Source organism: Hemitrygon akajei, chromosome 29 (assembly GCF_048418815.1).
Source record: "Hemitrygon akajei chromosome 29, sHemAka1.3, whole genome shotgun sequence".
Classification (NCBI taxonomy): domain Eukaryota; kingdom Metazoa; phylum Chordata; class Chondrichthyes; order Myliobatiformes; family Dasyatidae; genus Hemitrygon; species Hemitrygon akajei.
The window spans coordinates 47,134,311-47,155,991 of record NC_133152.1 but is presented as its reverse complement, the minus strand read 5'-3'; the positions used below and the strand labels follow the sequence as shown (position 1 = coordinate 47,155,991).

Sequence of the window (21,681 nt, the reverse complement as noted above, 5' to 3'; positions counted from 1 at the left end):
TCCATTTTTCTCTCATCCATGTGCTTAGCTAAGAATTTCTTAAATGCCCCTAGTGTATCTGCCTCTACCACCACCCCTGGCAGGGTATTCCTCCCACCCACCACTCTCTCAGGTTCCCTGAGCAGATCATAAAGCCTTAGCTTTGTACCTGGGAGGTGTAGGAGAGTTCTGGCTACAAGGCAGTGCCTGAGGTCATAGAGGAGAAATCCAGGTGCAGTTTTGATACTGATAACACAAAAACACGTAAACTCAGGTAGTTCCTTGGGGGGAAAAAACGTGCATTCACATGCGCCTGTACATGAAGGCACCCAAGAAGTTAACCAGTTGTGACGCAGATATTGGAATGTAGCACCAGAAGGGGTTCTGTTCTAACCTGATAGTTTGTTGCTCAGTTGATTGGTTGGTCCGTCATACCTAAAGTTGACAGGAAGTCTACGAGAGAGTCTCTTTAAAGTGGAAAAGCTGTTGCACTGGGCAGCTCCCCTCGCTCAGCCTCAGTTGTCCAGGTCCAGTGATGCGAGTAATCGTCACAATCGGAGTCTTCCTTGGTTGCAGTGGGTGACCATGACTTCCTCCCTAAGCTAAACACACATCGATCCCTCAATGGCCAGCTGAGGGAGTGCTGGAATATATTTTAGTATTTATTAATTTATTTGTGGTGCTATTACTTTATGTGTTGTGTGTGAGTTATACGTGCTGTGTTGTGCACCTCGGTCCAGAGGAACATTATTTCATTTGGCGGTATGCATGTATGCGGTTGAATGACAATAAATTTCTCAATGAGACAATAAACAGATTGTCTCAAAGATCCCACCATTTATTAAAAGGAAGCAGGGTGATTCACTCACTATCCCAATCAACACTAACTCTTCAACCCAAGCCATTAATTTGTTGGTAGGGCTTTGTACACAAATTGTCTGCCTCATTTATCTACATTGCATTGGGTAGTTGTGTATAGTTTATGTTTAATTGATGTTTTCCTTGTGAATGTTGTGTCTCTGATGTTGTGTGCCTGTGACGCTGCTATGAGTAAGTTTTTCATTGCACCTGTGCATGTGTGTACTTGTGCACTTCACAGTAAACTTGACTTCGACTTTGATCACACTTCAGAAAGTGACTATTGACTTTGAAGCACTTGAGGAAGAGGAAGAGACAATATCATCACAGGGTCTTTCTTCTTCCGACACAGCTAATGGCAGCATGGTGTCATAGCTGTTAGCGCAATGCCATGACAGCAGCAGCGGTCACCACTTAGGGTCCAATTCCGGGCACGGACTGTAGAAGTTTCTACGTTCTCTCCGTGAACACAGGTTTCTTGCTGGTGCTCCAGTTTCCTCACACTTTCCAAAAGACATTTGGGTAAGGATTAGCAAGTTGTGGATATACTATGTTAGCTCCAGAAGCGTGGTGACACTTGTGGGCTGCTGTCTGCACAATTCAAACATTGTGTTGGTCATCGATGCAAACAACATATTCCACTATATGTTTTGATATATGTGCGACGAATGAAGTTAATCTTTAAATCTTGAACTGTCTTCCTTCCTCATCTGAGTGCAAGGAAGTCGCACATCTATCCTGTAATTAACATAGAACTCCACAGCAAGGCTTCTGTGTCTGATGGCTTTTTCGTTGGATCTAGGAAGCTTAGATCTCCATAAAGTTGCCTTGTTGACAATAAATTAAATGCATTTAAATTGTTTTTGTTCCAATTTTCTCTCTACATTGATCCACACTATTTACAGTACCATCTACTATGTTATTCATTCTCTAGTGATTAGGCCATAAGACAAAGAAACAGAATAGAGAGGCCATTCAGCCCATCGAGTGCATAATAACTTGACCTCCACAGCTGTCTATGGCAATGAATTCCACAAATTCACCACCCTCGGCTGAAGAAGTTCTTCCTCATTCTATTCTAAATGGATGTCCCTCTATTCTGAGGGTATACCCTCTGGTCCTAGACTTGCCCACTATAAGAAACATCCTCTCCAAGTCTACTCTAACTAGGTCTTTCAGTATGTGATGGGTTTCAATGAGATTCCCCCTCATTCTTCTAAATTTCATCTAGTACAGGACCAGAGCCTCATACATTAACCCTTTCATTCTTGGAATCATTCTTGTGAACCTCCTCTGGACCTTCTCCAATGCCAGCACATCATTTCTTAGATATGGGAGCCAAGTGCTGTCCGACCAACATCCCATACCTTCAGGCCACACCACTCAGAGGCTTGTGCTAATCTTAACTTCTGACTCATAACTGTATGTGCTGTGTGTGACTGTAAGTGTACTGTGTTTTGCACCTTGGCCCCGGATAAACAATCTTTCGTTTAGCTGTATGGTTCAATGACAATAAGACTGAACGTGACTCAAACAGGCATTGCTTAATGTGTCCATTCTTGAAGGATTTGTGTGGAGAATATAGTGAGAGGGTGGAAGAAACATCTGTCTCAGAAATCAGGGACCATGATAATGTACCTGAGACAAGTGCGATCTCAGATCCCCTATTGCTCTTGAGAAGTCAAGTCAAGTTTGTTGTCATTTAACTATATACACGTGTACTGTCAAACGAGGCAACATTTCTCTGGACCAGGGTGTAAAGGACAGCAGTGCCCATAACATACATATAACACGCAATAACTTAGGAAAAGAAGAATTAAATCTACAAATGAATTACACATAGATAAACAAAACAAAGTGCATAAATTAAATATAGTAAGGTACAGTACAAATTATCCAGTGACACTTTGAATGTGATGTGACAGTGAGTTCAGAAGCCTATTGGCCTGAGGAAAGAAGCTGTTCCCAGTCCTGACCGTTCTTGTCTTTATGCATCGGAGTCTCCTGCCTGACGGTAGAAAATCAAAGAGGATGCTGGGTGAATGAAATTCCTCCTCACCTCTGTTCTAAAGGGATGTCCTTGTTTAGGAGAGATATCAAAGGTAGATTTTTATATACAGAAAGCACTGCCAGGAGTGGTGATAGAGGTGGATACATTAGGGACATTTAAGAAACTCTTAGATAGGGACATGGATGTGTGGTAAACCATGTATATCTGTCTGGTCACCCCCCCCCCCCACCCCTGCTGACTGCTCCTGTGGCTTCTCCCACAGACCCCTGTATAAAGGCGATTGGGGCACTGCTCTTCCCACAGTCTTCAACATGGTCGTGCTCTGTTTTCGCTGTTAATAAAAGCCTATCATTATGTACTCTACTTACAGTCTCCTAGAGTTATTGATAGAGCATCAGGATGATAGAGAAATGGAGGGCTTTGTGGGAGGGAAGGGCTAGATTGATCTTGGAGTTGGTTAAAGGATTGGCACATCATCGTGGGCCGAAGGGCCTGTACTGTGCTATACAGTTCAGAATTCTATATTGTACCTGGATCACTGAGATATTTAAAGATGAGGTAATTTTTTTTGAAGACAGGGAATGATGGCAACTTGAACGTAAGAGGAGATGAGGCCGTCATAGATCAGCCATGTTCATGTAGGGCTGCACAGTGCTGGAGTGTTCTGTCTTCTATAAACCTCAATGGGAATAAAAGGGTTAACATATAAAGAGCATTTGATGGCTCTGGACTTGTGCTCACTAGAGTTTAGAAGAATGAGGGTGGATCTCATTGAAACCTATCGAATATTGAAAGGCCCAGATAGAATGGATGTGGATAAGATGGGGGAGTCTAGGATCAGATAGCACAACCTCAGAATAGAAGGATGTCCAGATAGAACAAAGATGCAAAGGAATTTCTTCAGCAAGAGGGTGGTAAATCTGTGAAAATCATTGTACAGATGGCTGTGGAGGCCAAGTCTTTGAGTATATTTAAAGCTGAGGTTCACAGGTTCTTGGTTAGTAAGGGTGTCAAAGGTTATGGGGAAAAGGGGAATGGGGTTGAGATAGATAATAAATCAGTGGAGGAGGCTCAATGGGCTGAATGGCCGAATTGGGCTCCTGAGTCTTATAGTTCCATCCCAAATGAACAAAGCAACCGTCAATTTTATCCACTCCCAGTCGTGTCCTTTTATCTCACCAAACGTACAAGCCTTTTGTTATGAATGAAGGCTTTCATTAAATTTTAAAGAGTAGGAAATCAAATGATACATTTGAAACACATAACACCAGATGTTTCATATGTTGTTCTCGCTGTTGTCTATTGTAAATGACACTTGAGTCTTTCAAATGAGCTGGGCAAGACAATGTTAGCATCAAATAATCAATCGCACGCAGCCTGGAAACACCTCTTGTGGCTTCCATTCTCCACAACCCACTCGGGTAACAATAGTCCTCTTGTCAACACAATCGGTTTTAAAGAGCATTTAACTGACGTTAGTAGATGGGTTCTGGTTGGTGGAAGCCCATGAGTAATGGCAAACTAATTTGAAAAACTGTGTTGGAGGACAATAATGGTTTGTTCACTCACAGAATTCACATTAATAATTAATTGTGTTGATTCATTTGAGATTTACTTAGCACAGTCTGTTGAACAACTTGTGACAAATTGGTTTTAACATTTAAAGGGAGAATATTCTATTGCAACACACACAAAATGCTGCAGGATCTCAGCAGGTCAGGCAGCATCAATGGAAATGAATAAATAGTTGACATTTCAAGCAGAAACCCTTCACCAAGACAATGACACTACAGCACAGTACAGGCCTTTCGGCCCACGATGTTGTGCCAACCTTTTAACCTCCTCTAAGATCAATCTAACCCTTCCCTACTACATAAACTCCACTTTTCTATCATCCATGTGCCTGTCCAAGTCCTCTAAATGTCCCTAATGTATCTGCCAATTGTTGATGTGTTTAAGGTTCTAAAGTTCAAAATTCAAAGTAAATTTATTACTGAAGTACATATATGTCACCATGTACAACCCTGAGATTCATTTTCTTGTGGGTATTCACAGTAAATACAAGAAACTCAATAGAGTCAATGAAAAACCACAACCAACAGGATGGATAAACAACCAATGTGCAAAAGACAACAGACTGTGCAAATACAAAAGAAAAAATAATAATAGTAGCAAATAAATAAGCAATAAGTATCAAGAATTGAGATGAAAAGTCTTTGAAAGTGAGTCCGTGGGTTGTGAGAACATTTTAGTGATGGGATGAATGAAGTTATCCCTCTAGTTCAAGGGTAATTACTGTTCCTGAACCTGAGGCTCTTAATTTCCAATGGCAGCAGCGAAAAGAGAGCATATCCCAGATGGTGGGGATTCTTGATGATGGATACTACTTTCCTGTGACAGAGCTTTGTATAGATGTGCTCAATGGTGGGGAGGGATTTACCCATGATGGACTGGGCTGCATCCACTACTTTTTGTAGGATTTTCCATTCAAGGGCATTGTTGTTTCCATACCAGGCAGTGATGCAACCAGTCAATATACACTGCAGAAGTTTGTCAAAGTTTTAGATCTCGTGCCAAAACTTCTCAAACTTTTAAGGAAGTAGAGGCGCTGCCGTGCTTTCTTCATAGTGGCATTTATGTGCTGGACCAGGACAGATCCTATGAAATGATAACACCAAGGAATTAAAATTTGCTGAATGTTCTCCACCTCTGTTCTCCTGATGAGGACTGGCGAATGGACTTTGATTTGCTCCTCCTGAACTCAATAATCAATTCCTTGAGCTTGCTGACATCGAGTGAGAGGTTGTTGTTGTGGCATCACTCAGCCATATTTTCAGTCTCCCTCCTATACGCTGATTTGTCACCACCTTTGATTCGGCCCGTGACAGTGGTGTCATCAGCAAACTTAAATATGGTATTGGAGCTATGCTTAGCCTCACAGTCATAAATACTGTACAAAGCAAGCAGAGCAGGGAGTGGAAGCCTTGTGGGGCACCTGTGCTGATGGAGATTGTGGAGGAGAAGTCTTTGCCAATCCAAGCTGACTGCAGGTTGCATGAGGGGGTAAAGAGGCCAGGGTCTTGAAGATTATCGACAAAGTTTTGAGGGGATGACAGTATTAAAATTCTTTGTTAAAATTCTTTTCCTCTAGTTTTATTTCAGTGGCTTTCTTTACCAGGTGCTTGCAGAAGCCATTGGTGCAGCACAGTAGTTGTGCGCCATTGAAGTCAATCCTATGGCCATTGGGAATGCAATGTTCTACTACCGCCAACTTCTTCGGGTAACCCAAATGGATACACTCCCTGTGCTTAATGCATCATCCCTGAAGAAGATGGCAGAGTTTGCCATTGATATAATTGCTATCTGTACCCAGCTGGAGCTGGAGCCCCAAGAAGAGTTTATTCATCATATGCGCCAGGAAAGCACTAGATCCTTTTTCACTCCAAACGGCTGATCTAAGTACGTGACCAGGTACCCCATCAGGACCAGATACTTTCTGTGGGTTCACCCTCTTTCATGTTGGGCTCAGAGACTAAAATCACAGGGTCGTCGGGTGCCTTGGAGGTTCATGAAGGTTTCTCCATGCTTTGATGGTCAAAGCGAGCAGAGAAGGCATTGAGCTCATCTGGGAGCGAAGCCCTGTTGTCACCGATGTCACATGGTTTCACTTTATGGGAGGTGAAAGAGTTCAAGCCCCACCCCAGCTGTTAAGCACCCATCAGTGGTTCGTTTAGCCCAGTCCGCTGACTCGAAGCAATCCCGTAGCCACTCCTCTGCTTCTCGCAACCACCTCTTTGTTGTCCTAATCTCTGAAGCCTTGATCCTTAGCCTCTGCCTGTGTACAGGTCAGAGAAGGACAGCCAAATGATCAGATTTTCTGAAGTGTGGTCCGGGCATGGAACAGTAGGTTTTCCTAAACGTAGTATAGCAGGGGTTGAGTGTGTTGGGACCCCTGGTACTGCAGGTTGGTGATAATCGGGCAGAGATTTCTTCAAGCGAATCTGATTGAAGTCCCCATCAATGATTTGAAAGGTGTTGGGGTAGGCTGTTTCTTGTTTGCTAATGGCTGCATTCAATACTTTGGATGCCTGTTTAGCATCTGCCCTTTGGCAGAATGTGAACACAGAGGAGAATTCTCTTGTTTAACGAGAATTGTCGGCACTAAATCATTAAATATTCCAGGTCAGGGGAGCAAGAGTGCAACAAGACCATTGTGCCCGAGCACCACAGGGGTTCATCATGAAACGTTGACCCTCACCTTTTGCCTTTTCCAAATCAGCAGTCTGGTGCACCCTGTGTATTGAGGAGCCTTCAGGTTTTACTGACGTATCCAGTGTGTCTGGAGTGAGCCATGTCTCTGTGAAACACAGAACACAGCAATTTCTCACTTCCCTCTGATACAACAATCCTCGATCTTGTTCTCCAGCAACTGTGCATTTGCCAACAAGATGTTGGGTAGAGGAAGCCTCATTCAGCTCAGCTTGGCCTGCAGTTCCCCCCCCCCACCACCCCCCAAATCCTCCGACTCTTCTGGCCACGGTGTTGTACCTTCAGTCTGCTTGACGGCACCGTACCTGCATGCTTGTGTGTTAAGACTGCCAAATCCTTCAGAAGATCATAAACTCACTGGTTTGTTAAAGCAGTTCAAAAGTACGTGGCTGAAAGGGGAATTACAGGCTGCGGGTGACAGTAAGAGCAGTTCAGAAGTATATTTAGTTTATCTAACATGAATACTTATTCAGACTTAATGAAGATTCCTGAAGGCAGCAATGCCCAATGTTTCCTCTTCTGTGACAGACCTCAGAGGAACAGTTGTTCACCAACACTGAAGAGAGTGCTGCCTTTGTGGAGTTTCTGGAAGTGTTGGGGGAGAAGGTTGAACTTCAAGACTTCAAAGGGTGAGTACACTTTTGGCTCAGTGTCGACCAATTCTCTGTCCTGTCCATTGTCTGTGGAGTAATGAGAGTTAACTGTAGAAGGTGGGTGGGGGGTGTTGCAGTTCAATCAGGTGGAATAAATAATATTGATTGGCTATACAGGGCTCTATGTAACACACACAACGTGCTGGAGGAACTCAGCAGGTCAGACAGCATCTATGGAAAGGAAGAAACAGCCACCATTTCAGGCTGTGACCCTTCATCAGGACTGGAAAGGGAGGGGGCGAAAGCTAGAATAAGAAGATGGGAGGGGGTGGAAGAGTACAAGCTGGCAGGTGATTGGTGAGGGGAAGGTGGGTAGATGGAAGAGAGGGGATGAAGTAAGAAGCTGGGAGATGATAGGTGGAAGAGATAAAAGACTGAAGAAGAAGGAATCTGATAGGAGAGGAGGATGGACCACAGGAGAAGGGGAAGGAAGAGAGGAACTAGAGGTAAGTGATGGACAGGTGAGGAGAAGAGGTGAGAGGTGACCAGAATAGCTAATGAGAAAAGAGAGAATGGCAAGGGGGGAGGGGGAGAAATTGATGTTCATGCTTTCAGATTGGAGGCAACCTGGGCAGAATATGAGGTATTTCTCTTCCACCCTGAGAGCGGCTTCATCGTGGTAGTGAAGGAAGCAATGGACCGACATGTCGGAACGGAAGTTGGAAATGGAATTGAAGCGGAGTCTCTATCAGAAAGCACACACAGATTTCCAACATCTGCACATCTGCTCGTGTTTGTGATTCCACCACAAAACCCTGCCTTTAGTGATGGCTATCAAAGATGCATAATGAAGTGGTGTGATCTGTGAGGCAGCTGCAAGTTTTTTCAACGCTGAGTTCCTCCAAAAGTTTGTTGGGGATGTCAGAGGGATGTTCTTTACACAGCGTGGTGGGTGTGTGGAACGCACTGCCAAGGGTGGTGTTAGAGGCATTGAAGAAATAGTGCCTGGCTAGGATGTGGCAGGAATTCTTGAGGTTCCTGACTTCTCATATTTACCATGAAGGCATTTGGAACGTTTTGTTAAAGCGAGGGCTTGTCACTATTGTAACAATGCAATCCTTTGTTCTGTAGCTTTCGAGGGGGCCTCGATGTTGCACATGGCCAGACAGGAACGGAATCAATCTACTGCAAGTTCAGAAACAAGGAAATAATGTTCCACGTCTCCACAAAACTCCCATACACGGAAGGGGATGCACAACAGGTAAATCTGCGCCATTGGGACTGCTGGATGTGGCAATGGGGAACAAAGTATGTTTTTAACATTTGCAGTTCACTGTGGATGGAGTGGGCAGCTGTTCTGTTTCCATCCAGAGTGACATCCTGATCAGAATCAGCCTTTTTATCACTGACGTAAGCCATGATATTTGTTGTTTTGTGGCAGCAGTACAGTGCAGGACATAAAATATTACTTCAGGTTTCAATAAGAAATATAAAAATTAATAAGAGCAAGATGAGTGTGAAATACTGAGGTAGTATTCATGGACCATTAGCAAATCTGATGGCAGAGGGGAAGAAGCTGTTCCTGAAACTCTGAGTGTGTGTCCTCAGGGTTCTGAACCTCTGCCCTGATGGTAGCATGGAGAAGAAGTCATGTCCTGGGTGGTGAGGGTCTTCCTGGGGCATTGCCTTTTGAAGATGTCCTCGATAGTGGGGAGGTTGCAGCTATTTCCGATCCTGTGCAGCGGCCCCTCCATACCAGACAGTGAAGCCCCCAGTTAGAATACTCTCTATGGTACATCTGTAGAAACTTGCAATACGCCAAATCTCCTGCAACTCCTAATTAAATTTAACCACTGTCATGCCTTCATCACAATTGCACAATTGCAATGAACTCTCTCCAACTCCGAGAGATTAATGGGGTGGATGACAGGGAGGTACACAGCAGGTTAACTTCACCTAAAGAGTGTAGGAAGAGGTGGAGAGAGTCAGATTTGAGGATGAGAGAGATTTCTGGGATGTGTGAACCTCTCCCCCATTCCTGACAATATTCAAGGCTGGATTGAGAGATGTTTGGACACTGGAGGAACCAGGCAGTCACCGATACATGTAAGAGCAGCCTTTGAATGACAGAAGTAAGCACATGGACCCAATGTAAACATAGGAGATCCTGCAGATGCAGGAAATCCAAAGCAGCAGATGGAAAATGCTGAGGACCTCAGCAGGTCAGGTACAGCAACCTAACAATCTGCATCCACCTCCTAGATTCTCAATCAGTAGACTTACTGGTATATTGATTTTAGAAGATAGAACAACCAGCGCATTACAGACCCTTCATTCCATATGTTGTACTGACCTTTCAACCTACTTGAAGATTCCTGCCACTGCCTGTAAGGAGTTTGTACGTTCTCCTCATGACTGCGTGAATTTCCTCCAGGTGCTCTGGTTTCCTCCCACAGTCCAGAGGTGTACTGGTGGGTAGATCATTGTAAATAGTCCTGTGATTGGGCTAGGATTAAAATGGAGATTGCTGGGCAGAGTGGCTCAAAAGGCTGAAAAGGCCTATTCCACACTGTGTCTCAATAAATAAGTAAATTAATCTAACCCCTCCCTCTCACATAACCCTCCATTTTTCTATCATCCATGTGCCTATCTAAGAGTCTCTTAAATGCTCCTAATGTATCTACATCTACCACCACCTCTGGCAGGGCATTTCATGCTCCAACCACTTTAAAATTGTGACCCCTCATATTAGCCATTTCTGCCCTTCGAAACAAGCACTGGCTGTCGACACTATTAATGCCTCATTATCTTCTCCACCTCTGTCAAGTCAAATCTCATTCTTTTTACTCCAAAGAGAAAAGCCCTAGATCAGTCAACCCTTCCTCAGAAGACATGCTCTCTAATCCAGGCAGCATCCCGGTAAATCTCTGCACCCTCTCTAATCCAGGCAACATCCTGGTAAATCTCCTCTGCACCCTCTCTAATCCAGGCAGCATCCTGGTAAATCTCCTCTGCACCCTCTCTAATCCAGGCAGCATCCTGGTAAATCTCCTCTGCACCCTCTCTAATCCAGGCAGCATCCTGGTAAATCTCCTCTGCACCCTCTCTAATCCAGGCAGCATCCCGGTAAATCTCCTCTGCACCCTCTCTAATCCAGGCAGCATCCCGGTAAATCTCCTCTGCACCCTCTCTAATCCAGGCAGCATCCTGGTAAATCTCCTCTGCACCCTCTCTAATCCAGGCAGCATCCTGGTAAATCTCCTCTGCACCCTCTCTAATCCAGGCAGCACCCTGGTAAATCTCTGCACCCTCTCTAATCCAGGCAGCATCCTGGTAAATCTCCTCTGCACCCTCTCTAATCCAGGCACCATCCTGGTAAATCTCCTCTGCACCCTCTCTAATCCAGGCAGCATCCTGGTAAATCTCCTCTGCACCCTCTCTAATCCAGGCAGCATCCTGGTAAATCTCCTCTGCACCCTCTCTAATCCAGGCAGCACCCTGGTAAATCTCCTCTGCACCCTCTCTAATCCAGGCAGCGTCCCGGTAAATCTCCTCTGCACCCTCTCTAATCCAGGCAGCATCCCAGTAAATCTCCTCTGCACCCTCTCTAATCCAGGCAGCATCCCAGTAAATCTCCTCTGCACCCTCTCTAATCCAGGCAGCATCCTGGTAAATCTCCTCTGCACCCTCTCTAATCCAGGCAGCATCCTGGTAAATCTCCTCTGCACCCTCTCTAATCCAGGCAGCACCCTGGTAAATCTCCTCTGCACCCTCTCTAATCCAGGCAGCGTCCTGGTAAATCTCCTCTGCACCCTCTCTAATCCAGGCAGCATCCCAGTAAATCTCCTCTGCACCCTCTCTAATCCAGGCAGCATCCCAGTAAATCTCCTCTGCACCCTCTCTAATCCAGGCAGCATCCTGGTAAATCTCCTCTGCACCCTCTCTAATCCAGGCAGCATCCTGGTAAATCTCCTCTGCACCCTCTCTAATCCAGGCAGCACCCTGGTAAATCTCCTCTGCATTCTCTAAAGCTTCCACATCCTTCCTATAATGAGCTGACCTGAACTGAACACAATATTCCAAGTGTGGTCTAACCAGAGTTTTACAGAGCTGTAACGTTACCTCGAGACTCTTGAACTCATTCCCCTGACAAATGAAGGCCAGCGCACCATATTTTTTCATAACCCCCTATCAACTTGCTCGGAAACTTTGAGGGATCTGTGGATGTGGACCCAAGTTCCCCCTGTTCCTTCACACTGCTCAGAATCCTGTTGTTAACTCTGTATTCTGCCTTTAAGTTCGACCTCCCAAGGTGAATCACTTCACACTTTTCTAGATTGAGCATTATCTGTGACTTCTCATTTAAATGTCTTATTTCTTTGTTTAGCTTCAAAGGAAACGACACATAGGGAATGACATAGTGGCCATAGTCTTCCAAGACGAGAACACCCCTTTTGTGCCAGACATGATTGCGTCGAACTTTCTGCATGCTTACATTGTTGTACAGGTCCAGTCCCCCTGTAGTGACAACACGCTGTACAAGGTAGGTGAAGACTTTCGTCATGGCCTCTGTTTATTGCTGATGGCTAGATGCTTTGCACAAGGGAGCGATGTTTGGCTGTGGGATCATGGATGGAGGTCAACAGAGGACGCCATCTCCAGGCACTTCATTTTGCCCTGACCCACCTGGACAGCCCCAATTCTTACGTCAGAATGCTGTTCATTGACTTTAGTTCAGCATTCAATACTGTGACCCCCTCCAAGCTGATTGCCAAACTTCACCAGCTTGATATCAGCTCATCCCTCTGCAATTGGACCTTGGACTTTCTGACTAACAGACCCCAATCTGTTAAGTCAGACAACCTCTCCCCCTCCACTCTCACCCTGAATACCGGCGTGCCTCAAGGCTGTGTGCTGAGCCCTCTTCTGTACTCCCTTTTCACCCATGACTGCATTCCTGTATACGGTTCTAACTCCATAATCAAGTTCGCACCACAGTGGTTGGCCTGATCAGAGGGGATGACGAGACGGCCTACAGGGACAAGGTCCAGCACCTGGCCGCGTGGTGTGCCGACAACAACCTGGCCCTTAACACCCAGAAGACCAAGGAAACCATTGTGGACTTCAGGCATGCTAGGAGCCACACTCACATCCCCATCTACATCAACGGAGCTGTAGTGGAGCGTGTATCAAGCTTCAAATTCCTTGGTGTCCACATTTCCGAGGACCTCACCTGGTCCCTGAACTCCTCCATCCTGATCAAAAAGGCGCAATAGTGCCTTTATTTCCTGCGGAGCATCAAGAAAGCTCACCTCTGTCCCAGGATATTGACAGACTTTTACCGCTGTACAATTGAGAGCAGACTCACCAACTGCATCTCAGTGTGGTACAGCAATTGTCCCGTATCGGACCACAAAGCACTCCAGCGTGTGGTGAAAACTGCCCAGCAGATTAGCGGCACCCAATTGCCCACCATTGAGAACATTTACCATAAACACTGCCTGGGCAGGGTGAAAAGCATTATCAAGGATGCATCTCAGCCTAACCATGGACTTTTCACTCTCCTCCCATCCGGTAGGTGCTACAGGAGCCTCCGCTCCCGCACCAGCAGGCATAGGAAGAGTTTCTTCCTTGAGGCTGTGACCGTGCTGAACCTCACATCACAGCGCTAAGCAGTATTGCACCCATACTGTACTGTCTCAGTACTTTTATATTTGTGTGCTGTAGTACTTTTTATTTGCAGTTATTTTGTAAATAACACTATTCCTTTTCACTTCTGGTCAGATGCTAATTACATTTCACTGGCTTTGTATCTGTACTCGGCACAATGACAATAAAGTTGAAACTAATCTAATCTAATGGTGGCTAATGACTGCACCTGTACCCAGAGACCTGGATAAATGGTCTAGAGACATGAGTTCAAATCTCAATAGGGCAACTGGAGAAATTAAATTCAAGTTATTAAGTAAGTTTATAATAAAAAGCTTAGATGGTACCAGATCATACGTTGTTCATCAGGGCATGCTTGATTTTGAGGCTGTTCAATGTTTCACTGCAAGTTAATTTGGACAATTATGTCTCCCTAACCTCTGCTGTCTCTCCCTTGGTTTGCCAGGTCTCTGTCACTGCAAGAGATGACGTGCCATTCTTTGGCCCAACTCTTCCTGACCCAGCCGTCTTTAAAAAGGTAACTTGAATCTCTTGACTGCTTTGACCTGAAACTTCACAGTACACAATATGTTGGAACTAATCTGTACCTTTTATTTACAATTAATTCACTTTTTCCATGTTGGAGTCTATAAGTAAAGAACATAAATTTGTGTTCAGTACTGTGCAAAAGTCAGGTACATCTGCTGCCGCACTGAGGCTAGGGTGCCTAAGACTTTTGCATAGTACTGAATTTGTCAACGTGGAGCGGAGAGAGTGAGTTCGTAATTCTGGCAGGAGCAAAAGATAAACACAAATAAGTCTGCAGTTGTTGGAAATCCAGATCAACACTCACAAAATGCTGAAGGAACTCAACAGGGCAGGCAGCACCTATGGAAATGAATAAACAATTGGTATTTTGGGCCAAGACCCTTCTTCAGGACTGAGAAGGAAGGGGGAAGAAGCCAGAATAAAAAAGTTGGAAGGTGATAGGTGGAGCCAGATCGTTGGGAAAGGTCATAGCCTGAAGAAGAAGGAATGTGACAGGAGAGGAGAGTGAACCATGGGGAAAAAGGGAAAAAAGAGAAGGAGAGGTAACAGGCAGGTTAGAAGAGGTAAAAGGTCAGAGTGTGGATTGGGGTGTGGGGAGAGTGCTTACCATCAGGTGGGGGGGGCGACCAAGACAGAAATTAAGTGTTGCTCCTGCACTGTGAGCGTGGCCTGGTCTGGGCACAAGAGGTCATGGACGAACATATCAAATAATAGGCATCCGTGAGTCTCGTGAGACCATGGAAGGTTTCCAGGGCGCAGGCCTGGGCAGGGTTGTATGGGAGACCCTTCCCCTCTCCACGACACCGACGTTGTCCAAAGGAAGGGCACTAGGACCCAAGCAGCTTGGCACCGGTGTCGTCGCTTGTCAAAACAGGACTGGGAATCGTAACTAAAGTGTTTGACCACCAGGAAGCCCCACTTGTGATGGATGGTGCAAAGGATGTTGAGAATGGTGAGGCTGGGAGGGGTGTGGGAGTGCCAGGGGATTTTGCACAGTACTGTAAACACGACAGATTGGTGTATTGCCTAGGTTAGCACACAGGGAAGCAAGGGAGATTGTACAAAGAGTGCGCAAGTGATTTAAAATTGAGAATAAGAGTGGAGGCTGACCAGAGTCATAGAAAAGTATGGCATAGAGACAAGCCTTTGGCCCATCTTGTCCATGCCAAACCATTTAACCTACCTACTCCCATTGACCTGCACCAAGACCACAGCCCTCCATAACTCTACCATCCATGTACCTATCTGAACGTCTCTTAAACATTGAAATCGAGCTGGCATACACCACTTGCACTGGCAGCTCATTCCACACTCTCACCACCCTCTAAGTGAAGAAGTTTCAGCTCATGTTCCCATTAAACTTTTCACCTTTCACCCTTAACCCATGACCTCTGATTGTAGTGCCACCCAACCTCAGTGGAAAAAGCCTACTTGTATTTATCCTATCTATACCCCTCATAATTTTGTATACCTCTATCAAAGCTCCCCTCAATCTTCTATGTTCCAAGGAATGAAGTCCTAACCTATTCAATCTTTCCTTATTACTCAGGTCCTCCAGACTCGGCAACATCCTTGTAGATTTTCTCTGTACTCTTTCAACCTAGTTTACATCTTTCCTGTGGGCAGGTGACAGAAATTGCACACAACGCTCCAAATTATGCTTCACCAACATCTTATACACTTCAACATACAAGTCTGCTTTTCTGTAAACTAGAACACAAAACAGAACATAGAACGTAGGCAAAGCCCGTGAAAATTATGTACAGTATATTTTATGAAGAAAATCAGATCATACCATTTGCATATGACCCACTCTCCTCTCCAATCAGATTCTGGCTTCTTCAGCCCTTTACCTTTTCCACCTATCACCTCTCAGCTTCTCACTTCATCCTCCCCCTCACCTGGTCTCACTTATCGCCTGTCAGCTTGTAATCCTTTCCTTCCCCCCAACTGCTTATTCTGGCTTCCTTTCCGGTCCTAATGAAGGTTCTTGAACCAAACTGTCGACTCTATTTCTTTTCATAGATGCTGCCTGACCTGCTGAGTTCCTCCAGCATTTTGTGTGTGTTGCTTTGGATTTCCAGCATCTGCAGAATCTCTTGTGTTTATCAATTGGTTCTCCTTCGGCGTATTTGAGTTCCGGCTGCGTGGAGTTATATATTTATAATGCATGATAGTAACAAAAGGGGCATCATATGAGGAGTGTTTGACGGCTCTGGGCTTGTAGAACGAGGGCTGACCTCATTGAAACCTATTGAATGTTGAAAGACCTAATCAGAGTAGGTGTGGAGAGAATGTTTCCTGTAGCGGGAGAGTCTAGGGCCAGGGGGAACAGCCTCAGAATAGAAAGATGGTCATTTAGGACAGAGTGGAAGGAGAATTTATTTAGCCAGAGAATGGTGAATCTGTGGAATTCATTGCCATGGATGGCCATGGAGGCCAAGTCACTGGATATATTTAAAGCAGAGTTCGATAGGTTGTTGATTAGTCAGGGCGTTAAAGGGAAATGGCAGGAGAAGGGGGTTGAGAGGGATAATAAATCAGTCATAATGGAATGACAGAGCAGACTCAAAGGGCTGAATGGCCTAATTCTGCACATATGTCTGATGGAGTTATATTTTCTCCATATTTTGCCAGGGTGCTGAGTTTCAAGACTTCTTGCTCACCAAGCTCATTAACGCAGAGTACGCATGCTACAAGGCAGAAAAGTTCGCCAAGTTGGAGGTAAGATATGAATTTTTCATAATCCCTTCAGTACATTACACACAACGTACACCCACCTTCTTCAGTAAAGTAACTGTGTTCGACCACCAGACTTAAAAAGTTACTCCCCCACCCCCCTCCAATCAATACCTCGTTGGATTCTAATGTTTTTCTTTTAGAAGTCAGGGAAGAAGCACAAAAAATTAGCTTCACAATTGTTTTATTTATTCTTTATTCATTAAAAGAATAAAGACGGTTGAAGACAGACAGTGATAGAGGTCTAAGTGAAGCGAGATAGAGGCCAAACAGATGGCACTGCAACGCGGTCGGCTCGTTATGCATACAGTTCAGTACAATTTCATTCAAATTTGCAGATAAGAGTCAGCCAGTCAGAAAGCCCTCATTTCAATAATGTAACGTCAGAGAAGCTTCCTGAGCTTTCCAGGATCAGGCGAATGGGGGAATACACTGAACAATCACATATACATACTGTGACGATAGACAATTAATTGTCAAACTGCAAAGAAAATGACAAACTATCAGACCCATTAACCCACCCCACTACTACTACATCCACACTAGTCACTCCTCTCCACAGTCTCTCTACACCCTTCATCCCCTCTTCCACTGCCAATTTACTCTGCACATTGCACTTTCTAGGATGGCTTTGATATTTATTGTGCTTTTTATGCTGCATTTTGATCCAGAGTAACGATCATTGAGTTCTCCTTTACACTCGTTTGCTGAAGAATGACAATGAACAATCCTGAATCTTCAGACGCATGAGTTGGGCGTATGAGTTAGAGAGCAAAGAAGTTTATTGGACCTCAGTTGTTCTCTTATTTCACATTATCAGTTGAAGTTTAAAAAATAAATCATCTGCCCTTCTGTAATGGTAGATAATGCTTTGATAATTTTTAAATGACAAGACTGGGTAGAGACAAAAATAAATATGCACTGGAGGCTGAAGATCTGGATGCAGCCTCTCCGGTCTGTGTGAGTGGGTTGATGGGTGGGAGGGAAGAAGGGTCTTGTTGTAGGGAGGGTTGATCTGTGGGCATGCTATGTTGGCACTGGAACGTGTGGCAACACTTGCAGGCTGCCCCCAGCACATCCTCAAGTTTTGGTGTCAGTGTGATAAATAAGTGAATCTGAATCTGGTCTGATTGGCAGGCCCTGGGGTAAGAGCAGAAAGTGGAACAGGGTGGATAGATCTTTCAAACACACATCGAATGGCCAACTGGGGCAAAACTGGAGGAACGGAGAGCATGGGAGCGGTCATGGGAGGCAGAGTGAAAAGATCAGAGAGGTTTTGTCACTGAAACGATTGTGACAGAAAGTACATCCAGCTGAGCTAATCCAGAGATGAAAATCAGCCAGCCAGCCAGCTCAGAAGCCGAGCTGTGAAGTACATTTCATGAGGGTCTGAGCCACAGTGCACACAATCAGGTTTATTTATCTCATGTACATCGAGACATAAAGTGAAATGTGTCATTTGTGTTAATGACCAACACGTGGTTGTTGTGATGTGAGGTGACGAGCCCATCTTACTGTGACGTTCAATGGTCTTATTCAAGATTGGTTAATGTCATTTCCAGTGTAGCAGAGTGTAAAGAAGAACAAAATAATTGTTATTTTACATAAAAACCACAGAAAGATAAAGAACACAATAATAATAAGAACCACAATGAATACAAATCCATGGATAGTTTATATACAGAGATCGATTGTATGTCCATGGAATGACACTAGGCATGGGAGTGTCTGTACAGTGGCATAATGCTGAGCACAACACTTCACAGTAGAGATGACCCAGGTTCAATTCCCACCGCTGCCTGTAAGGAGTATGTACGTTCTCCCCATGACTGCACGGGTTTCCTCCAGGTTCTCTGGTTTCCTCCCACAGTTCAAAGACGTACCAGTCGAAAAGTAAATTAGTTATTGTACATTGCCCCGTGATTAGACTTGGATTAAATAGGTGATTGTTGGGCGGCATGTCTCAAAAGGCCAGAAGGGCTATTCCACACTGTACCCCAATAAATAAATAATAAGGTGACTGACAGGAAATGATAAAGTAGTGGTGGTTGGGGTGTGGAGGGGTGGGTTAGTGGGTGGAGGTGTTGATCAGCCTTACTGCTTGGGGAGAGTAACTGTTTTTGAGTCTGACTTCACATGCTAGAGAAGTCATGTCCCTGTTTCACCCAGGCAGGGGGCTTGCCAGTTTAGCCTGCCTGTTGAGGTGGTCTACTAGCATGTGGCCACCGTCAGATGCAAATGGCTACTTAGAGTCACCGGTGAACAGTGGTGGCCCATTGTATCCAATAATAACAGGAAACCCGTGTGGATATGGACGCTACAAAGCCTCCCTGATGGGAGTGGGACAAACAGTCCGCGAGCAGGGTGGTTGGGATCCTTCATGATGTAACTCGCCCTTTTCCGGCACCTTTCCCTGCATATTCTTGATGGAGGGTAGAGTGGTGCCAGAGATGCGTTGGGCAGTTTTGACCACCCGTTGCCGAGCCTTCCTGTCCACCGTAGTGCAGTTTCCGTACCGAACAGTGATGAAGCTGGTCAGGATGCTCTCCACTGCACATCTGTAGAATGACGTGAGGACAGATGTGCATGGTCCAGTTCTCTTCAGCCAGGATAGAACTATGGGATAGAAGTTGTCCTTGAGCTTGGTGGTACGTGTTTCCAAGATTTGTATCTTCTGCCCGATGGAAGTGGTGAGAAGGTAGAGTGCCCGTTAAGTATGCCCGAGATGTGGGACGGACTTGCTTGAACACACACCAAGGTATCTGTGTAGTTTAGGGAGAATCCCACTGGGTAATGCAGAACGGTTAGCATCACCTGTGCAGAATGCAGACAGATTGCAGCTCAGTTTAACCCTTTTATTTGCTCCCTTACCTCTGTGCGGTGCGGGTGATGAAGGAACGGACAAGGACAGCCCTGCTGGAGACCCTCTATGAAGAGCTGCATGTAAACAGCCAGGCCATGATGGGGCTGGTCAACGAGGATGAGAAGATTGAGAATGGAGGAAGTGGAGGAGGAGGATTTTTTGAATCCTTTAAGGTAACATTATCTTTCATCCACTGAATTTCATTATATCATCTTTCAGTTCATTTGGTTGACCCCAAGAAATAATTGATTTAATTAAATTTACAGTGAATGATTTTCCTCTGATTAGCTGATAGCAGGGTTGTCCGTTATATCCGACAATGACAGTGAAGCCTGCGGGAGGGTTTTTAAAGTGGAAAAGCCATTCATTGGGGCAGTTCCACTCTCTCAACCCGGGTCCTGTGTGTGAGCAGTCATCAGAAACTGGGGTCTTCCTTGGTTGCAGTGGATAACCGTGACTACTTCTGTGTCTTAGCACGCCCTTCGCTCTCCACAGAGCGTTGCAAAACCACCTTCTGGGTCGTTGTATCTCACTGTAGATCTCATCTGCCCATCAGCCAGAGCTGACTTTGCATGCTAGGACAAGCATGTCCCTATCTCACCGGGGGATGAGACCCGCACCTGGTTTAGCTTGCCTGTTGAAGCAGTGTAATGCACACAGATACTTGGAGCCACAGGTGAGAGATAAGTGTCCGGTGGGGACCAAAGGTGAGTGAGCTGCCCCAGAATGGAGACAAAAGCCCCTCCACTAGAGGTGCTACCCCTCCCTGGACACCCCATACACCCCAATGATGCCTTAAGTTTGATATGGTCTCAAGTGCTCATTAATTACATTGATGGAGCCGCTAAACGCTGGAGCACATTACAAATGTGATTCTGTAAGTTAACATATCTCCATGGAAACATTTCACTGATTAACTCCCCTGGTTAAACATTGTCAGAAGTGAAAATCCCATGTCCTGACTTCAGTACAATGGTGTCCTGAGGAACTGAATGCCTGGGATACTCTTTATTCCTTGGCCATAACTTTATTGGAATAACGTCAGCGGAAACATCCATAAACCTTCACTCCATCCACAAAAAAGTGCGATTTCCCGGGGGCAACCATTTTACTTCCTATCCTCATTCCCTTTCTGACATGTCAGTTCATGGCCTCCTCTTCTGCCACCATGAGGCCATCCTCAGGGTTGAGGTTGTGAATACACCTCATATTCCATCTAGGTAGCCTTAACTTGATGGCATGAACATCACTTTCTCCAACTTCTGGTATTTCCCCCTCCCCCTTCCCTCTTCTTCATTTTCTTATACCCTTACCTCTTTTCCTCACCTGCCCATCACCTCCCGCTGGTGCCCCTCCTCCTTCCCTTTCTCCCAGGGTCCACTCTCCTCTCCTATCAGATTCCTTCCTCTCCAGCCCTTTACCTGTCCCACCTATCACCTCCCAGCTTCTTACTTCATCCCCTCTCCCACCCACCTGGCTTCACCAATCACCTACTGGCTTGCACTCTTTCCCTTCCCCCCACCTGTTTATTCTGATGTCTTTTCCCTTCCTTTTCAGTCCTGATGAACGGTCTCAGCCCAAAATGTAGACTTCCATAGATGCTGCCTGGCCTGCTGAGTTCCTCCAGCATTTTGTGTGTGTTGCTCTGGATTTCCAGCATCTGCAGGATCTCTTGCGTTTGTCCATAAAGCACCTTTGGTGACATTAGTGTAACGGCCAGCACTGCTTGTAGTCATTGCAATGAGATTCCATCAGGGATCTGTGGTGAACAAGGACTGCCTGTTAGTATTCCAGTTCTGTAGATCGGTATGCCCATCACATCTGCCGACTTACAGACTGGATTCGTTTGCCAAATCTACCTTGCAACTTACAGTGAAATGTGTCAAATCACGTCAGCAAGGGTAATGCTGGGGGAAGGCCGTAGGTGTTACCTCACTTTTGGCACCAACATAGCATGCCCACAACTCACTATCCCTAACCGATGCATTTTGGAGATGCGGGAGGAAACCGGAGCACCTGGAGGAAACCTATGCGGTCATGGGGAGAATGTGCAAACTCCTTACAGACGCTGGTGGGAATTGAACCCTGATCTTACAGCCACTGCTGTAAAGCGGTGCGCTGACTTGCTACGCAAGCGTGCCGCCCACGTATGACTCATTTGCTTAGGGCGC

The 21,681-nt window shown here is 45.4% G+C and overlaps 1 protein-coding gene across 29 annotated transcripts in view; it reads left to right on the top strand.

Annotated features, from left to right (window-relative positions):
- rap1gapa (RAP1 GTPase activating protein a) overlaps positions 1–21,681 on the top strand; it is a 529,693-nt gene that overhangs the window by 444,292 nt on the left and 63,720 nt on the right. For all 29 annotated transcript variants that reach the window (XM_073032373.1, XM_073032371.1, XM_073032357.1 and 26 more), the window contains 6 exons: positions 7,646–7,746; positions 8,842–8,971; positions 12,098–12,253; positions 13,826–13,897; positions 16,546–16,632; positions 19,543–19,683. In XM_073032373.1, coding sequence (XP_072888474.1) covers positions 7,646–7,746; positions 8,842–8,971; positions 12,098–12,253; positions 13,826–13,897; positions 16,546–16,632; positions 19,543–19,683 — 687 coding nt within the window. The remainder of the gene's footprint in view (positions 1–7,645; positions 7,747–8,841; positions 8,972–12,097; positions 12,254–13,825; positions 13,898–16,545; positions 16,633–19,542; positions 19,684–21,681) is intronic.